General features: G+C 28.1%; 1 protein-coding gene across 5 annotated transcripts in view; it reads right to left on the reverse strand.

Annotated features, from left to right (window-relative positions):
* LOC108756882 (hemicentin-1) overlaps positions 1–15,269 on the reverse strand; it is a 175,052-nt gene that overhangs the window by 65,944 nt on the left and 93,839 nt on the right. For all 5 annotated transcript variants that reach the window (XM_018501028.1, XM_018501027.1, XM_018501025.1 and 2 more), the window contains exons 2-3: positions 7,781–7,967; positions 569–723 (exon numbers count right to left, since the gene is read on the reverse strand). In XM_018501028.1, the coding sequence (XP_018356530.1) occupies positions 569–723; positions 7,781–7,967 (342 nt within the window). The remainder of the gene's footprint in view (positions 1–568; positions 724–7,780; positions 7,968–15,269) is intronic.

The raw sequence follows: 15,269 nt of genomic DNA on the forward strand, positions 1-15,269 counted from the left end.
AAATGCTAGAGATATAAATACATTGTGGTTAATTTCAAGAAATATTATTATTAATACTTTAAATTTTCTCGATAATAACGCAATAAAAACAGATATATGCCACGTAAATAACGAAAGTGCACAGATTTGCGACAGATATGAATGATGAACCGTCTAACTTCGTATCCCGTATTGCCCTTTCAATAATGTAGGCTACTTGCGACCACATTTTTGACGTAAATACACTGGAGATGTTGCATAACAAACAGAAATCATATGGCTAAAAATATGGCGTGCAATTTATGGCAGGAAGTTACTCAAAAAGTTTTAAAATAGTTTCCATAAATCTCTGTACCTCTTTATAAAATATTCCAAAAATGTTTATATACTTCGTACAAGACATCGAAATTACTCGACGTATTTTCTATTCGTATTTTTGAGAATACAAAATTTTGATATTGCGCTTTCTCTCTCTCTCTCTCTCTCTCTCTCTCTCTCTCTCTCTCTCTCTCCCTCCCTCCCTCATATCCAGTTTAATATACAAATTTAATCTTACTCCGGTAATGCTGCATAATGTAATGTATCGCACCTGTGACGTTAAGAAGAACGTGCTGCACGTTGTTGCATTCGCGGTTGACCGCCATATACGTAGCCTCGCACTTGTACAGACCCTCATTGTTCAGTTGAATTTCGGATAGCTTCAAATATGATCTCGATGAATTCGACGAATACTCTATGTCCGCCCTGAAACATTTAAAGCGTAAAACATTTATATTGTTTAATTGATTTCAAATTATAATATAAAAACACTATTTAATTTAAAGTAATATTCTATTTCCGCTCTAAAACATTTCAATAACGCAAATCATTCACATATTATTTAGAAAAAGAATCCACATTAATTGGAATTTTAGTTAAGAATGAATAAATTAGAGTTTTTTTTTTTATTGAATCTATTATAATTTTAGTTGAGATAAGATAATCAGAATTCTGATTAATATAATCTTTTCGTTAATTTTTAACTAGATATTTTTATTCACTGTTAAAAAATTACAGAAAGCGTGAAATTAATTAAAAAGGTAATAACTTTCTAAATTAATTTTGGTTGTTCGAAATTTCGATATATTTAACTTAATATAATGTACCAGAAATGAGTGTTAGTACTAAAATTATAATGCGACGGTAACAATGAGGGAACACTTTATTTAATGCATTTTTAGGTAGGTAAGCATTTCACGCGGCAACAATGACAAATGTATTTTCTTTAGAATATGATATATAAAATTTGCCACATTATGGTAACTTTATTTTTGTACAATTGATGCCATTCACAATTATAACGCGTAGATTTTATTAATCAAATACATTGATTGTTCATGAATTTTATTAATGACGATCACAGGGTATGCCATTATGTGGTTCAAGCCAACGCAAGTATAATGACCTCACGTAATGTCAATCTCAAATTGCGATTAACACCGGGTAATGAATCGAACAATCAATGAAATTAATCTGCTTGTTATCTCACCGGAGTAGTACAATCCATTTACGACGATAAGGTAGTGGTATTATCGTCATGTATCTTGCTATTCGATTATATGTTCAATTCAAATCGTTTTCTGTTTATAATGTTTACATATTATATACATTCGATATAGACATGCATATTCTCTAAATTTTTCGGAATCTCACTCTAAAGAGTAAAATATGTCATTCTTAAAGATTGAAAATTCTACCACTCTTTTTTACACTAAAAACAAGTTTACTATAAGAATTTATCATATCTTAATAAATATTTTTTGAATATTTGTAAGTAAACATTTACTGAATATTAATATATATTTATTTGATACAGAATTATTAATTTGATTTAACTATCATTTTTTTCATTAAAATATTTATTTACTGTAAGTAAATGTTTATTTACAAATATTAAAAAAAATATTTATTAAGATATGATAAATGTTTTTTCAATGTAAGAATGGCAGAATTTTTACTTTTTAGAGTGAGATTCCAAAGAATTTAAAAAGTGCATATTTCAGAAGTGTTTAACAGACTCGAACAATTTTTTTATATAATCCTTTGAATATGCATTAGTAATTTATAATAAATAAGGATAAATTGTACATGTATTTGTAGTTACTGCGTTATACACATGTTTTTATATGTAACGCAGTAACCACAAAAATCCTGAAAGCTTGTAATTACAATTTGATCACGATGCAAATGCATCCTTCGCAGACCATTAATGTACGATGGGTAAACTGTGAAGCAACAAGACGTTAACCGAAGGTCTCGCCATTTATATCCGTAAATGGCAAGCAGACGCAGTCAATCTATATAGGTCTCGCTCGATATTCTGTCAATAGATATTGAGTATATTCATCGACACATAAGTACAGAAATCGGGACACATCCCTCTTGAATACACCGACAACTCGATACAATTTACATCTCCATTAAATTGATTACTTGTTATCTAAAGATAAATGAATGAGAAAATGCTCAAAAATGCACATTGCAAAAAAAACAAGGGAAATAATGAATTCAAATCATGTTTCTTTTTCTTTCTCTACAAAATTGTAATGATAAGTATATAATTATGCAGTTTATTTAACATTGGCGAATATAATATTTTCACAAATGTTTGATTAAAAAATTCAATATATACTATCAATATTCAATATATACTATCGCTCAAAAGTTTCATCATACTCTTTATAGAAATCTTATACAAATATAAAGAATAAAATATAAATATGATTTGCTTTTTAATTTATTACTATATATTTTTACTATAAACTACATAAAATGAAGAAAAAAGAACTTATTTTTTTCTCAGATTTTTTATATTTTCAAGCTTAATTTTCTTGGATTATGATAACAGAAGCTCTTGGTATTCTATCGATATAATCTTCAAGTGCTTTAATTAAAGACATGTATTTTAATCTGGCGCTTAATTTCTATGAAAATATATTGTTCTCATTTTCTTATTGTTAGTCGTTATAATATTCAAATATTTATCGATTATCTATAGCACAAAATTTGAAATAGATATTTTTTTTAACCAATAATTCATCTATTTGAATGAGAAATTTATTTATAATTTTATTAACAGTTTTTCAACATATTAATATCTTTATAATATAATATGATGCCTGATTGAGCATCAAATTAAATTGCTTGTCAATTTAATTCGCGACTACTAAAGTAGTTTAATTGCGTTTGTAATCTGGAAAAACAATTTGGCGCGCAGCTTAAAGGACTATAAATATAGTATATATACAAGTATATATGTAGTATATATAGTAATTCAAGATTGAATTATTTAAGCATTGAAGATCCAGTTTTGACCGTTATAGACATTTAATTTCTAGATCGATTTTATAATTTCCGTTTCTAATTGTTTTTCAACAATTTGCAACTTTATTAAATATTTTTGTGACTAAAAATAAGAGAATTTATTATAATTTCCTATCTTATTAATAAAAAATAGAATTAACAAAAATATAAGACTAAAAATATGCTGAAACTTTTGAGCGGTAATATGTATATGTATTGTCTATATGCTATATCTACGGTCATACAATCATACAATGTTCTCAAATCCGCTTTTATTAACCAGATTAAATATTGGCACAAACAGTTTTCAACCAAAACGTCTGTGTTGCTTTTATTCTCGGTTTTCCCAATTAAACGTATAACATCCGACGAATCATTGTTTTTGCAAGCCGCAAATTCTGCGTTGGTATGAAACGCGGGTGATCGCGGTAAACCGACATTTCGACGTGTTGTTTGATCGACGAACCGTTTACGGCGTCATTAGCGCGTTGTTGGGACGACAATGTGCCACACCGCTAATCAGCAACATCATGCTGCATGAAACTAAGTATCTTTTGCAGCCTCGTGTAATTAGATGATTAATGCTAGAAACTACAATAAGCACACATCCATACGGTATATTATCTTTTGTATCAATAAAATTTTTTTAGTTTTTTCAGTTGCCGTTTGTTTTATATTTTAAAATGCCAAAATATAAAATAATTTTTCTACTGGAAATAATTTCGCAGAACAAAACTATTTTATATTTTTAAATGTGTGTGTGTGTGTGTGAATGTACCGTTTTCAGAATGTCATAAATGCAACATTCTTTTTAATAGCTAATAACATTGCCAAGAGAACTTGTTCTTTATATAACGTCCTAAAAGTAGTAAAGTAGCACACATATGTACGATAGCAACACACACACACATGTTTTACATTTTTGAGTTCTAAATCCGGATTCCAACTAATCTGAATAATAATGTGTATGCCGTATTATAAAATCCTAAAAATAGGAGAAATATTATATTATATTTTGCATTAGCATTATAAAAGCGTAGTGTCTCTTTGCATGTCTTATTTTTATATAATGGAATTAGTATATTGTACTTTTATATAAAAAAATGTATTATTTTCTTCAATAGCATGCAACATTTTCACATTTAATTTTATTTTTCATTCGAATATACATTATAAAATACTAGATTATATCATAAAATATCAGAAAGGTACGTTCTACATTTTGATTAACAAAATGTATTTCGTACTGCAATTATAGAAAATTTTGCGCATAATATTCACATATAAATAGGCGTGTTTTTCACGTAAACGTAACATATATATGGTACATAATTCATGAAAAAAATGTATAATTCACGATATAGTCATCGAATATAATCATCGAATTGTTCTGCTTATCTATTAGATGAATAACAAAAGATTTAATCCATAATGGAAAAAATATTAGAGAAAACAAATTTCATGAAAAATGTTCTACTTTAATAAGCAGATAAAGATTATTATTAAAATAATATCTGCTTTTTATATTGTTTAATAGTAATAATCTAATTTTATACTGTTTAATAGTAATAAATTAAAGTTTTATCGACGCTAATAGTTAAATGCTGATATTTATTGATAGAAACCTTATATGTATAGAGAATTACGTTTTGTTTTATATAACGAAGTAAACGCGGAAAATGTTATAATTATACATTACAATTTCTTTAACGTACATATAACAACGCTTACAGATTTGCTTAATCGTGGAGGATAACATTTTAATCAAGTATTATCCAATTACATATAACGCACTTCACTGTGATTCAACATCTCGTTTGAGAACTATGACTGTAATATTTCACTAAAACCCTCAGAGATCCTGGGAATATATTGTAACAGGAATTCAGTGTTTGTCAAAGGACATCATCTCTATAGAAGATCTCTGCCGCAAAGTGTATACTAAAGCTCGTAATGGCAAATAGAAATAGGGCTTTTAAATAAAATTACATTATTTTAAATAAATTTTATATTGAAAATTCTGTACATCGACACCAGTTCAAATATAATGCAGAATAAAAATTCGATCCGATATTATTGTAATAAAAAATTTATGTGTTAAACTAAAGCAAAATAAATAAATAAATCTGCAAATAAAAATATTTTTATGTAAATACTCTTATAAAATATTTTATATTTTACGTGTACTCTTCAAATAAAAAAATACCGCATTTTAAAAACTATATTAAAGAATGTACAAATAAATGTCCAAGGATCGCCTTTTATACATATGAATATATGTATGGATTTATCAATTGTACTTATTTTTTATTATCACATCATCATAGAATCTTGCTATTTTTCGACAGATGCAGCGAGAGAGTTATATCAAACATTATATCAAACAAATAAAATATAAAATGCACAATGTAAATGGAACGTTTTTTCGTTAAATTTTTTTTTCCAGTTTAAGCAACGAAGCTGACAACAGTGACATATATATATATATCTCTCTGCTTATAGCAAAATATAAAATATTATACTGCTAATGCTTTCATTTTTATAGAAAGTATTGAATTCACGTGTATCCATCTCATATCGTTGCTATGTCACTAAATAAGTAAATATGTGAGGTAAAGAAAAAAAACGATAAGTGACTATTGAAGCGCGTTAATGAAATCAAAAAAAGAATTACTTAACGGCTAATCTGTGATGTGCCTCTCCTTTGTGATATCAATCATGTTAATTTAATTTGTGGTTCACTTGATATTATATGTATAGCAATCATTTTAATGTATAAATGTCCTATAATTTCTGCGTCTTTTTCAGATATAAATTTTGAAAATAAATTAGCAATGATATCTTTTTTTACATTACAAAATAAAATATATTAAATAACTTTAATTAAATTTTTATATATAATTAAAAAAAGAAATAGAATTATTTTATTTTATTTTTAACAAAAATATTAATTAATCAGCCTAAAAAATTAAAGAAATAAATGTATAAAAATTATTAATCAGTATTCGAAGCATGTTGCTTTTAGGTGTTAATTATTTACAGATATTGGTGAGTTTATTTTAATTAATGTAAATTTGATACACACATAGAGAGAAACACGGTTATCGGATGAAATCTTTAAGGAATACTTCAGATTCGAGTTTGTATGTCTAATTGCAACGTGCAATACCGACCGGGGCAAATAACTACATCAGAGAATCAAATCAAAAGACATAGCTAATTGACTTAATGAAAGTAATGAGATTATCTCATTTGAAACTAAATGTACCAATTTTTTATAACCAAATAATTCATTAAACTATTTTTATTATTAATAAAATAACTTCCATCAATTACACTTTTTATAACATTGTATAGCATTTTTTTTTAATATAACAAAGCATAAATACATAGAATAATATAAAAAATTATTATATATTAATATATATTATTATATATTTATTATATAGAATACTATAAAAAATTCTATACTTAAAAAGATTTATTTTATGTTCATTAATTCATTAATTAATTCATTTACTAATTTGTTTATTATTTAATTATTACTGTCCATATTCATATTTATATAATTAAAGAGTATCAGTACGTGTTAATGATTTTGTATGCAAACAATACGTAAATTGTAAACTGTATTAAATCAACTATAGGAATAATGGCGCAAGCTGGATATTATTAAAACAATCAGAGACTTTGATAATTACCAATCGGAAGTTTCATGCACTAAATATTCACGTGTGCATATTCACATGTGCGCATTTAACGCATTTAACGTATTCGAAGCTACATGCTCTATAAATGTAGACGAACCACAAAATGCAATTACTGAGTGGTGACCCCGGAATGAGCATAATCGTGATAGTTACGAATCAGCAAATTATCAAAACCGAAAATGACTCAAGAAATTGGGTTACCTATTTGCAATTCAGTGTAATATTCTGTTGTATTTTTAATGTCATTTAGACAAAAGATAGAAAGTCTAAAAATATTAATGGAAATAATAAGAAAATTATTTTCTTATTAATATTTTCATTACTATTCTTTTGCTCAAACAAGAAATTTGAAATGTTTGTAAAATAGGAATAGATATTTATATAAAATATTACATCTTATTTAAATATTAATATAATAAAAAATTATAAAATTTTAAAAAAATATATGTAAAAATATAGAAATATAAAGTATATTTGTTTAATGAAGAAATTGTTTAATATAACATCTTTAAATATAAAAAGACGACTTTAATTATTTTTGTGATTGTAAAATTAGTGATTATTATCGTGAGTTTTAGTAAGTTAATATTACGAATTCAATTAGCGCCACTAAATATATTGAGGAATAATGAAATTTAGCTTAGTTTCTAGAAAAAAAAATACAAGAGAGAAGCAGCTTAATTAAGTCAAGGCACGAGCTGAACCCACTAGCATTATGCATTCAAGTCTCAATATAATACTTTAATTACCTGGCAGCAATGTCGTTATTGCCGCGTATAACCCCGGCATCCTCACTGAAAATGAAAATCCTCGTGGATCCGTGGTACCACTTGATGCTGTGCAGACCGTCACACTGTGGTGATTTCAGGACGCAGGGCAGTAAAATCTCTGTTCCGAGCTCAGCAAGCTTCACGGTTTTCAACCACGCTTCGCTCCCTGAAACAAACATTCATGATAATTCGTGTGCAATTGAGTTTGTAATTGAGATTCAAAATATCGATTGCGCCCGACAAAACATAATCAGCAAGCAAATTGTTTTATTGCGCGATTTTCGATATACATGATGCTAGAGAGCTTACGCAATGCCCTATTTCATATACTCTAAATATGAAGATTTTATATATATATATTTGATGAGAAACAATAATTACGAGTTATTATAGCATCATTTCGTATTATTATTACATATTCACGATTTATGCACCTCGTGCACCTTCAAAATATATTATTGAAAGTTTCATCGAAAGAGAGATTACGTGGTTAATTGATATGATGATAACCGGTACCGCAGAACGAAATAAATTGGCGCAACGGTTTGCTTCGAAAAAAGGTCGCATTCTGAAGCGTATTGTGAATATTTATTGGCACAAGTAAATATATTGTTGTACTTCTATAAAAATTTAAAAATATTTTAGTATATAAAAATAAAATTGTTTTTTACAGATTAACTTTTTCAATATTTAGTTACCGCTTAAATTTAAGAGAAATGATTTGTATTTCGAGTCAAGTAAAGAATAATGGAAATCCGTCAAAGGAAATCACGTTACGATGTCTTTTCACGTCTCTCGTACGTGTGAAAAGTTTGTTTCTTCGACATTACTGGATGACTCTTCATTCACTCTTCGCTTCGAAGTGTTTCTTCGAAGAGAAAAATCCATCTCGCCGTTCTGCACTTTATACAGAGGTCATAAAGAATGGGTTGCTTCTCTTTTTCGCAAAATTCATCCCCAACATTTCGCCCGGGACTTTCGCAAGCGGTTGCGATTAACATTGTCGAGATACTGAATTGAGTTTTAAAAGCATTGCAAAGGAAAAGAAAAAGAGTCTTCACATTAGTGATATTACACACTCTTCGCAATCATGGACTCTTTTACTAACCTTTTATGATGTGGAAAAGTAATTATGGTGAAATGAAAGAAAAATAAGCCATTCTTTGCCTCTTGAAAAAGTTGATTGCGCGAGTAAATGATTGATCATAAGATAACGTTTAGTTATTGCGTCTCGAGATTTTGTAATAATATTTGTTATTTATGCTTTTATTAATTAAAATATTAATTGTATAAATTTAACGCGAAACCCAAGTAAGAAAAATATATTTTTAATAGCTTTTTGTACCAATTGCTATCACTCGCGAGATTGAGAGAACATATGGCGCGTGAACATTCAGAACATTCAAAATACAGAAGGATTACGATTTATGGGCTTTGCATGAATATCTACGAACAGTGATTTATTCGCCAAATATGGATGTCCATCACTGCTGATGAAATTTCTATGGCTTTAGTGTAATTTAAGTGATTTTGGTTTTATATATTCAGATGTGTCACAAGATTTATCGAAAAATCAATTCGGAAATTTGCGCCAGATTAATCCAATGTATCTACGGCGTGTAGATTTTGTCATTATCTCGCCAATGCAATTCAAAACTTTTTGCATCAGCATTCATGAGAAGTGCAAATTTATGAATATTATGTAAAGATTGATTATATGTACGTGAAGTTGTCGTTAAGCCAGGAAAAAAGATGAAGTAATGAAAGTTAAATACACGTTGCTTTAGTAAAAATTGAAATAAGGTAAATGTCCCAGAGAAGAGAGAGAGTGTGACCAAACATATATCTATGTCCAAACATTTACATAAAACTTTATTACTTTATTATTATTATTAATCTCAAATGTTTTTTTTAAAATATAATAAATTATACAATAATTATTTATAATCTTTACATATGATTAAATTAGAATGTTGTAATAATAAAACATTTGAGATTAATAATAATAAACTTTGTATATATGTGTCCAGACTTAGGTATATATCTGATCGCTGGATGTATATCTTAAAAATTTAACAATTTGGTGAAGACAGTAATTTATGTATAAGAGAAAAAGAATGTTCTCTACCTTGTTAATAATAATATTTTACCGCATTGCAAATTTTGAGTGTCGTTTTTATACAAATTTCTCTTAAATTTAAGTGGTAATTAAATATTAAAGAGTTATATATATAATTTGTTAGAAAAAATATTTTATTTTTCTATTAAAATATTTTTAAATTTTCATAGAAGTACGACGATATATTTATATTTATGTTCAACGAGCGTTGTGAAAGATAACTTAAAGTATTACGATGGAAACGTTGTTTGCGTTTGTAAGCATCCGTTGTATTTAACGCCGCTAATTAGTAGCACTCGCAGTTAAATTTTGCTACGTATGCATAAAGTTTTTATGAGCGCACAGAAACGGACTGTAACAATGATAATTATTGCACTTGGTGGTACTTATAGCTCCCGTCGGTTGAAACTTCTTGTACGACGGAGGAGATCTCGCAAGTACGACAGTACAAAATACTATGTGTACACTTGCTTGTCTTTCGAGCTCGTTAATAACGATTCGACAACTGTATAATTACTAATATAGCGTTAATAATAGGTTTTAATTTCTTAATTAAATATTTCTTTAATTGATATAGTAAAGACTTTTTAAAGCCAATTTTAATGCCAATTTTAATGCCAATCAAAATAAAAATTTTGCAGATATTTCTTTCTTGTAGCTTCGTCAAAATTTAAAAAATGGAAAATGATGAAAATTATATGATATGAAAATTATATTGATACTTCAAATTTAGGTAATTGATGGGTAACATTGATGCTGATGTTTTTAATAAGAGTGCAGAATTTAGTTAATAAATTTAGTTAGTGAAATTTTGTTTCTGAAATTGTATAATATTCTAGGGAGATATCATTTATTTTCTCTTCTATACACTAAGGGAGATAAACAGTTAACTATATTACACTATGTACAGTTAACTATATTACACTATGTACAGCATCGATTATCGCAACGTCTTAACGCTTCAGCAATCACGATTAACGGCGTTAATGCTATGTGCTTCATGATTGCCATTACCATTCAAAATCACTCAATTGGAATTGGTTGTATCTGGACGTTTAGTTATCGTATTCAATTATGATTACAAATGTGATATTAAATATACTACAAAGTTTGCGACCGTTATAATCTTTCTGTAAAAATAGCGATCAAAATACGCGCGTTTGTCATAGAAGTTTCACTCGACATATGTGGGTAGGAAGCGTGATCGGCGAGTTTACAGTTAAAGGCCATGAAATTAGTAACACTTTGAGATGTCGACGTGACTCCAGAGACATTAAAATGTAAAGTAAGTACTATGCTTTGGAACGAGCATCGTTGCGGAAGAGCACGTGCAGATAACGACGTTCTATCGTGGAGGTAGAAAAAGTTATCGACCTCGGATGCTCCGACGCGTGCTTAACCCATTTCGAAATTATACAAATTGCAGCCTGCATTAGCATGGAGCCGGGTTTGAGAGACAGAGTAGGCCGAGACGGACGAACGAGAATTAACCGAGGCGGAGATTTAGCGCTGAGAACAAACGATGCACATATAAATATCGGTAAGGAAATGACGCTCAGAAGTACATGTTGCATCTAATGTATTGTACATTTAAATAAGATGACCGAAACATAGATTTTGCTGAATTTCTGATATAATTAACAATTAATCCTTTTAAATCGCTGCCTACATCTAATTAGATTACAAGTATATCTAATATATCGAATTTCATAATAACACTGAAAGAAACATTTTTGATATTTGTAACTATATTTACATATACAATAACTGTAATTATAATTAATTATATTATAATTATAATTATTTCTGTTATAATTATTAGTAATAGTAACTACATGTATAGATCTATTAACAAATATATATAGTTGTCAACCAAAAATAATTATAATTATTATTATCATAAAAATAGTTGTAATCACTATAATTTATATTAATTATCATCATGCTTATGCTGGTAATAGTAGCTACAATTTTATCTTTGTATTTTTATAATTATAATCATTTTACGTTGCCAATATATTTGTTGATAGAACTAAATGTATGTAGTTATTATTACCAAAGTTATTAATACCAAAAATTTTTCTCTCAGTAAGCATTCTATAAAAAAAAACACACACACATGATCTTATTTCATACTAGATATTATTTTTCCTGTGAATTGCTTCTATCCCGCATTCCATGTCAGTTTCCTGCAGAATCCTTTACAACATATCCGCGTTGCTTTGAAATGCGTGAAACGTGATGTACTAACAGATACGTCAAATAACGGTAGTAAATAAAGACAGAAAGTGATAGCTGTATAATGACATGTAATACGAAATTATCATAAATGATTAAATTTTGGAAATCTATAAATACATTTTAACTAGATTTTGGAATTTATAAAAGTAATGTAATAAAAATAATACAAATTAACATTAAATTATCGCTGAAGTTTATAAAATTTCTCCTCATATGTCTCATAATTTTTTGTATTAATGTTAATAACAGTTTTCAACATTTTGAAAATTATTAGAAGGCAGTTTATATAATTGAAAATTATTACTTTAATCTCTAACTTATAACATTATATTAAATTAACAATATATCATAACAGTAAATAATTTTAACAAGAATTTGTTAAATTTCACTGAAATTATTTGTATAGATCAGTATTTCCAAACTATGTCACTGTTGGACGATAATTGTGATAAATTATAATATAATTTTCTGAAGTCAGTTTTACAATTTTATCTCATTACTTTCGAGATGATAAGTATAGCTGTGAGTTTTTATTTTAAAAAATTATTCTGCGGGAAAAATAACAAAAATGCTTACAATGCTTACAATAGACCAAATTATACGTTTATCTAGTTTGTTGTGGAAGTCCTGTATAAACATACGTAAGCATACAATAGCACTTGACGTACGAATTGTTATTGTAATAGTTCTGAGGATTATTGGGATTAACATTCAGAAAGCCTTCTGGGATTCTGCAAGTTAGAAGGGTAACATGAAAGTTCTAATTTGAAATGTGATGGAGGTAAATCTTTCTTGTGATATGCACTTGAGCGAGAAATTCAGTTTCTGACAAAGCTGTCATCACGAAATCACCCTGAATCTATTTTCTATATTATTCCAAATATAATTAAATCCATTAATCTATTGATTTTATATACAGAATTTTTAATAATATTGATTATTTATTTTTTATAATATTGATTATTTGTTTATTAATATGTAGATGTTTGATTAAAGATTTAATGCTTTTTTTATTATTGATTATTTCACGTATGGTCAAAGATGTAACTTTAAAGTAACTTTATCACTTGCGTACTGCGCTGCTGACTTTTAATGTAACCTTTTTTTTCATAAAAAGGATAATGAAGCGCCCTTTGATAGTGTCGCCGTAGACTTTTGCCCCTTGTCTTTAATCATTGAACTTTTGTAAAGGTACATAAGAGTCTATTATTGCGTTATATTAAGCAGTAGCCGTCACACGTGGGTGTCTGATAGAAGTGCCGTCAGAAATTAAGTGGCTCCACATACCTTTGCAAAAAGAGTTTATTGGTGTCATAATGGAAATTAATAGTAAAATTGCCACACAAAGGGGTGACATTATGGTCTATTCTGGGATAAATTGGCTTGCACGCTCTGTGAAAGGCGGCGACGTAAAAGCTTTATACATATATATTTCTATGCGGCGGTGAGATAAAATTGGGAACCCATGATAGAAACTCAAGAAAAAAAACGAATAAAGATTTATATGCTGTATATAATTAATGAATCTTTTTTCAATATAAATTCTGAGATATTTTTTCAAATACATATGAGCTATATTTTACGTTATGCATTTATGACATTTTACGACAAAATTTGCATTATTAACGATATTTTTGTAAGTGTTTAGCGTTTACACACGTAAGTGACTTAAGATAAAATATTTTTGTTCCATTGGAAAAACATTAAGCTTAAAACTCTTAAAATAACAGTTCCGAGATAAGTCGACTCTGGGATTCAATGAAATTCGATGAAGCGTGAATATTCCGATTTGTTTCGTCATCATAATGCATTATGGTTTTAGATTAGATTGATCCACTTGTGATAAAATTAACACATCCAATAATATGTAATAGAATTAAAATTTGCTGACATGATCGATTTAATCGCATTTATGATCATAAAGCGGGACAGCTATTAAATAGCATTTCACATTTATATGACATTAATCTATGGTAGATTGTAAGATAATTACTGTACAGATACGTAATATGTTAAATTACATGAATAACTACAAGCGTTAGCCTTTTTCAGAATTGGTTATTAAAGTATGAATATCAAATATTAAAATATATGTTTATAATAATATAATTTAATTTTAATATACATATAATTTTTTATTGTTTACATATATATATATATAAAACTTAATTATATACATATATATATTATATACATTAAATTATATAAAATTATAATTTAATGTATCAAATTATATATATGTAAAGCACGTTTCGTATTTTTGATGGCAGTTTGTGCGGTATGCTATTGTCAATTATTCCATAACTGAGCCTTTACTGTTGATAATTATGTGACGAGAGTTATTCATTAAATGCGGAAATGTACGCGGAAACGTTTAGAAGTTCCTGTTTATCGCGCGTTGTAATTGAGATCACTTAATAAAATGTCACAGTTACAGTTTAATCGAATAATCTATTTTCTGTAATCCCTTTGCGTTAAGCAAGAGACAATTTGGCTACTTACTATGAAGTGGAATAAACATCTTATGCTAATTATTATATCTTTAGCAATCGCTTACGCGTATCCTTAATTATATTTGTAAACTATAATACTATAGTATAAAATAGCTATATTTTTTAATCATATTTTTACATGTTATATTTTTGTTCGATTTTTGGATTGTGATTCAGATTTTTATAATACATTTACTTTTCGCGTTGTTTTTTTCTAAACTAAAAGCATAAAAGCTTTTACTACATTGTTTTTCATATCCTCTCGTAGAATTTATTGTTCCCGAAAGACCACCATGTGTTACGAGAAGTTGTACTAAGTTCGATTATCGATTTGTGTGAGGACATCAATTCTCCGCCATTTTAAAAGTAAAGGCTTAACGCATACCAGCCCACGTGTCTCAAACAATAGCATGGTATACATATACGAGCGAATCGAAAATCCCTTAAGCTTAGACTTAAGCTCGAGCGGAAAATCCGGTTTTGAGGGACCCCGATCAGTGGCTTATACAGTATTCTTTTCTTTACTAGAACGGGTTAGATATGACAAAAAAGATAAGTTCTAAGTGCGATGTTTTTCAAATAATCCCTCTCTCTCTCTCTCTCTCTCTCTCTCTCT

This window comes from Trachymyrmex septentrionalis, unplaced genomic scaffold (genome assembly GCF_001594115.1).
Source record: "Trachymyrmex septentrionalis isolate Tsep2-gDNA-1 unplaced genomic scaffold, Tsep1.0 scaffold13, whole genome shotgun sequence".
Classification (NCBI taxonomy): domain Eukaryota; kingdom Metazoa; phylum Arthropoda; class Insecta; order Hymenoptera; family Formicidae; genus Trachymyrmex; species Trachymyrmex septentrionalis.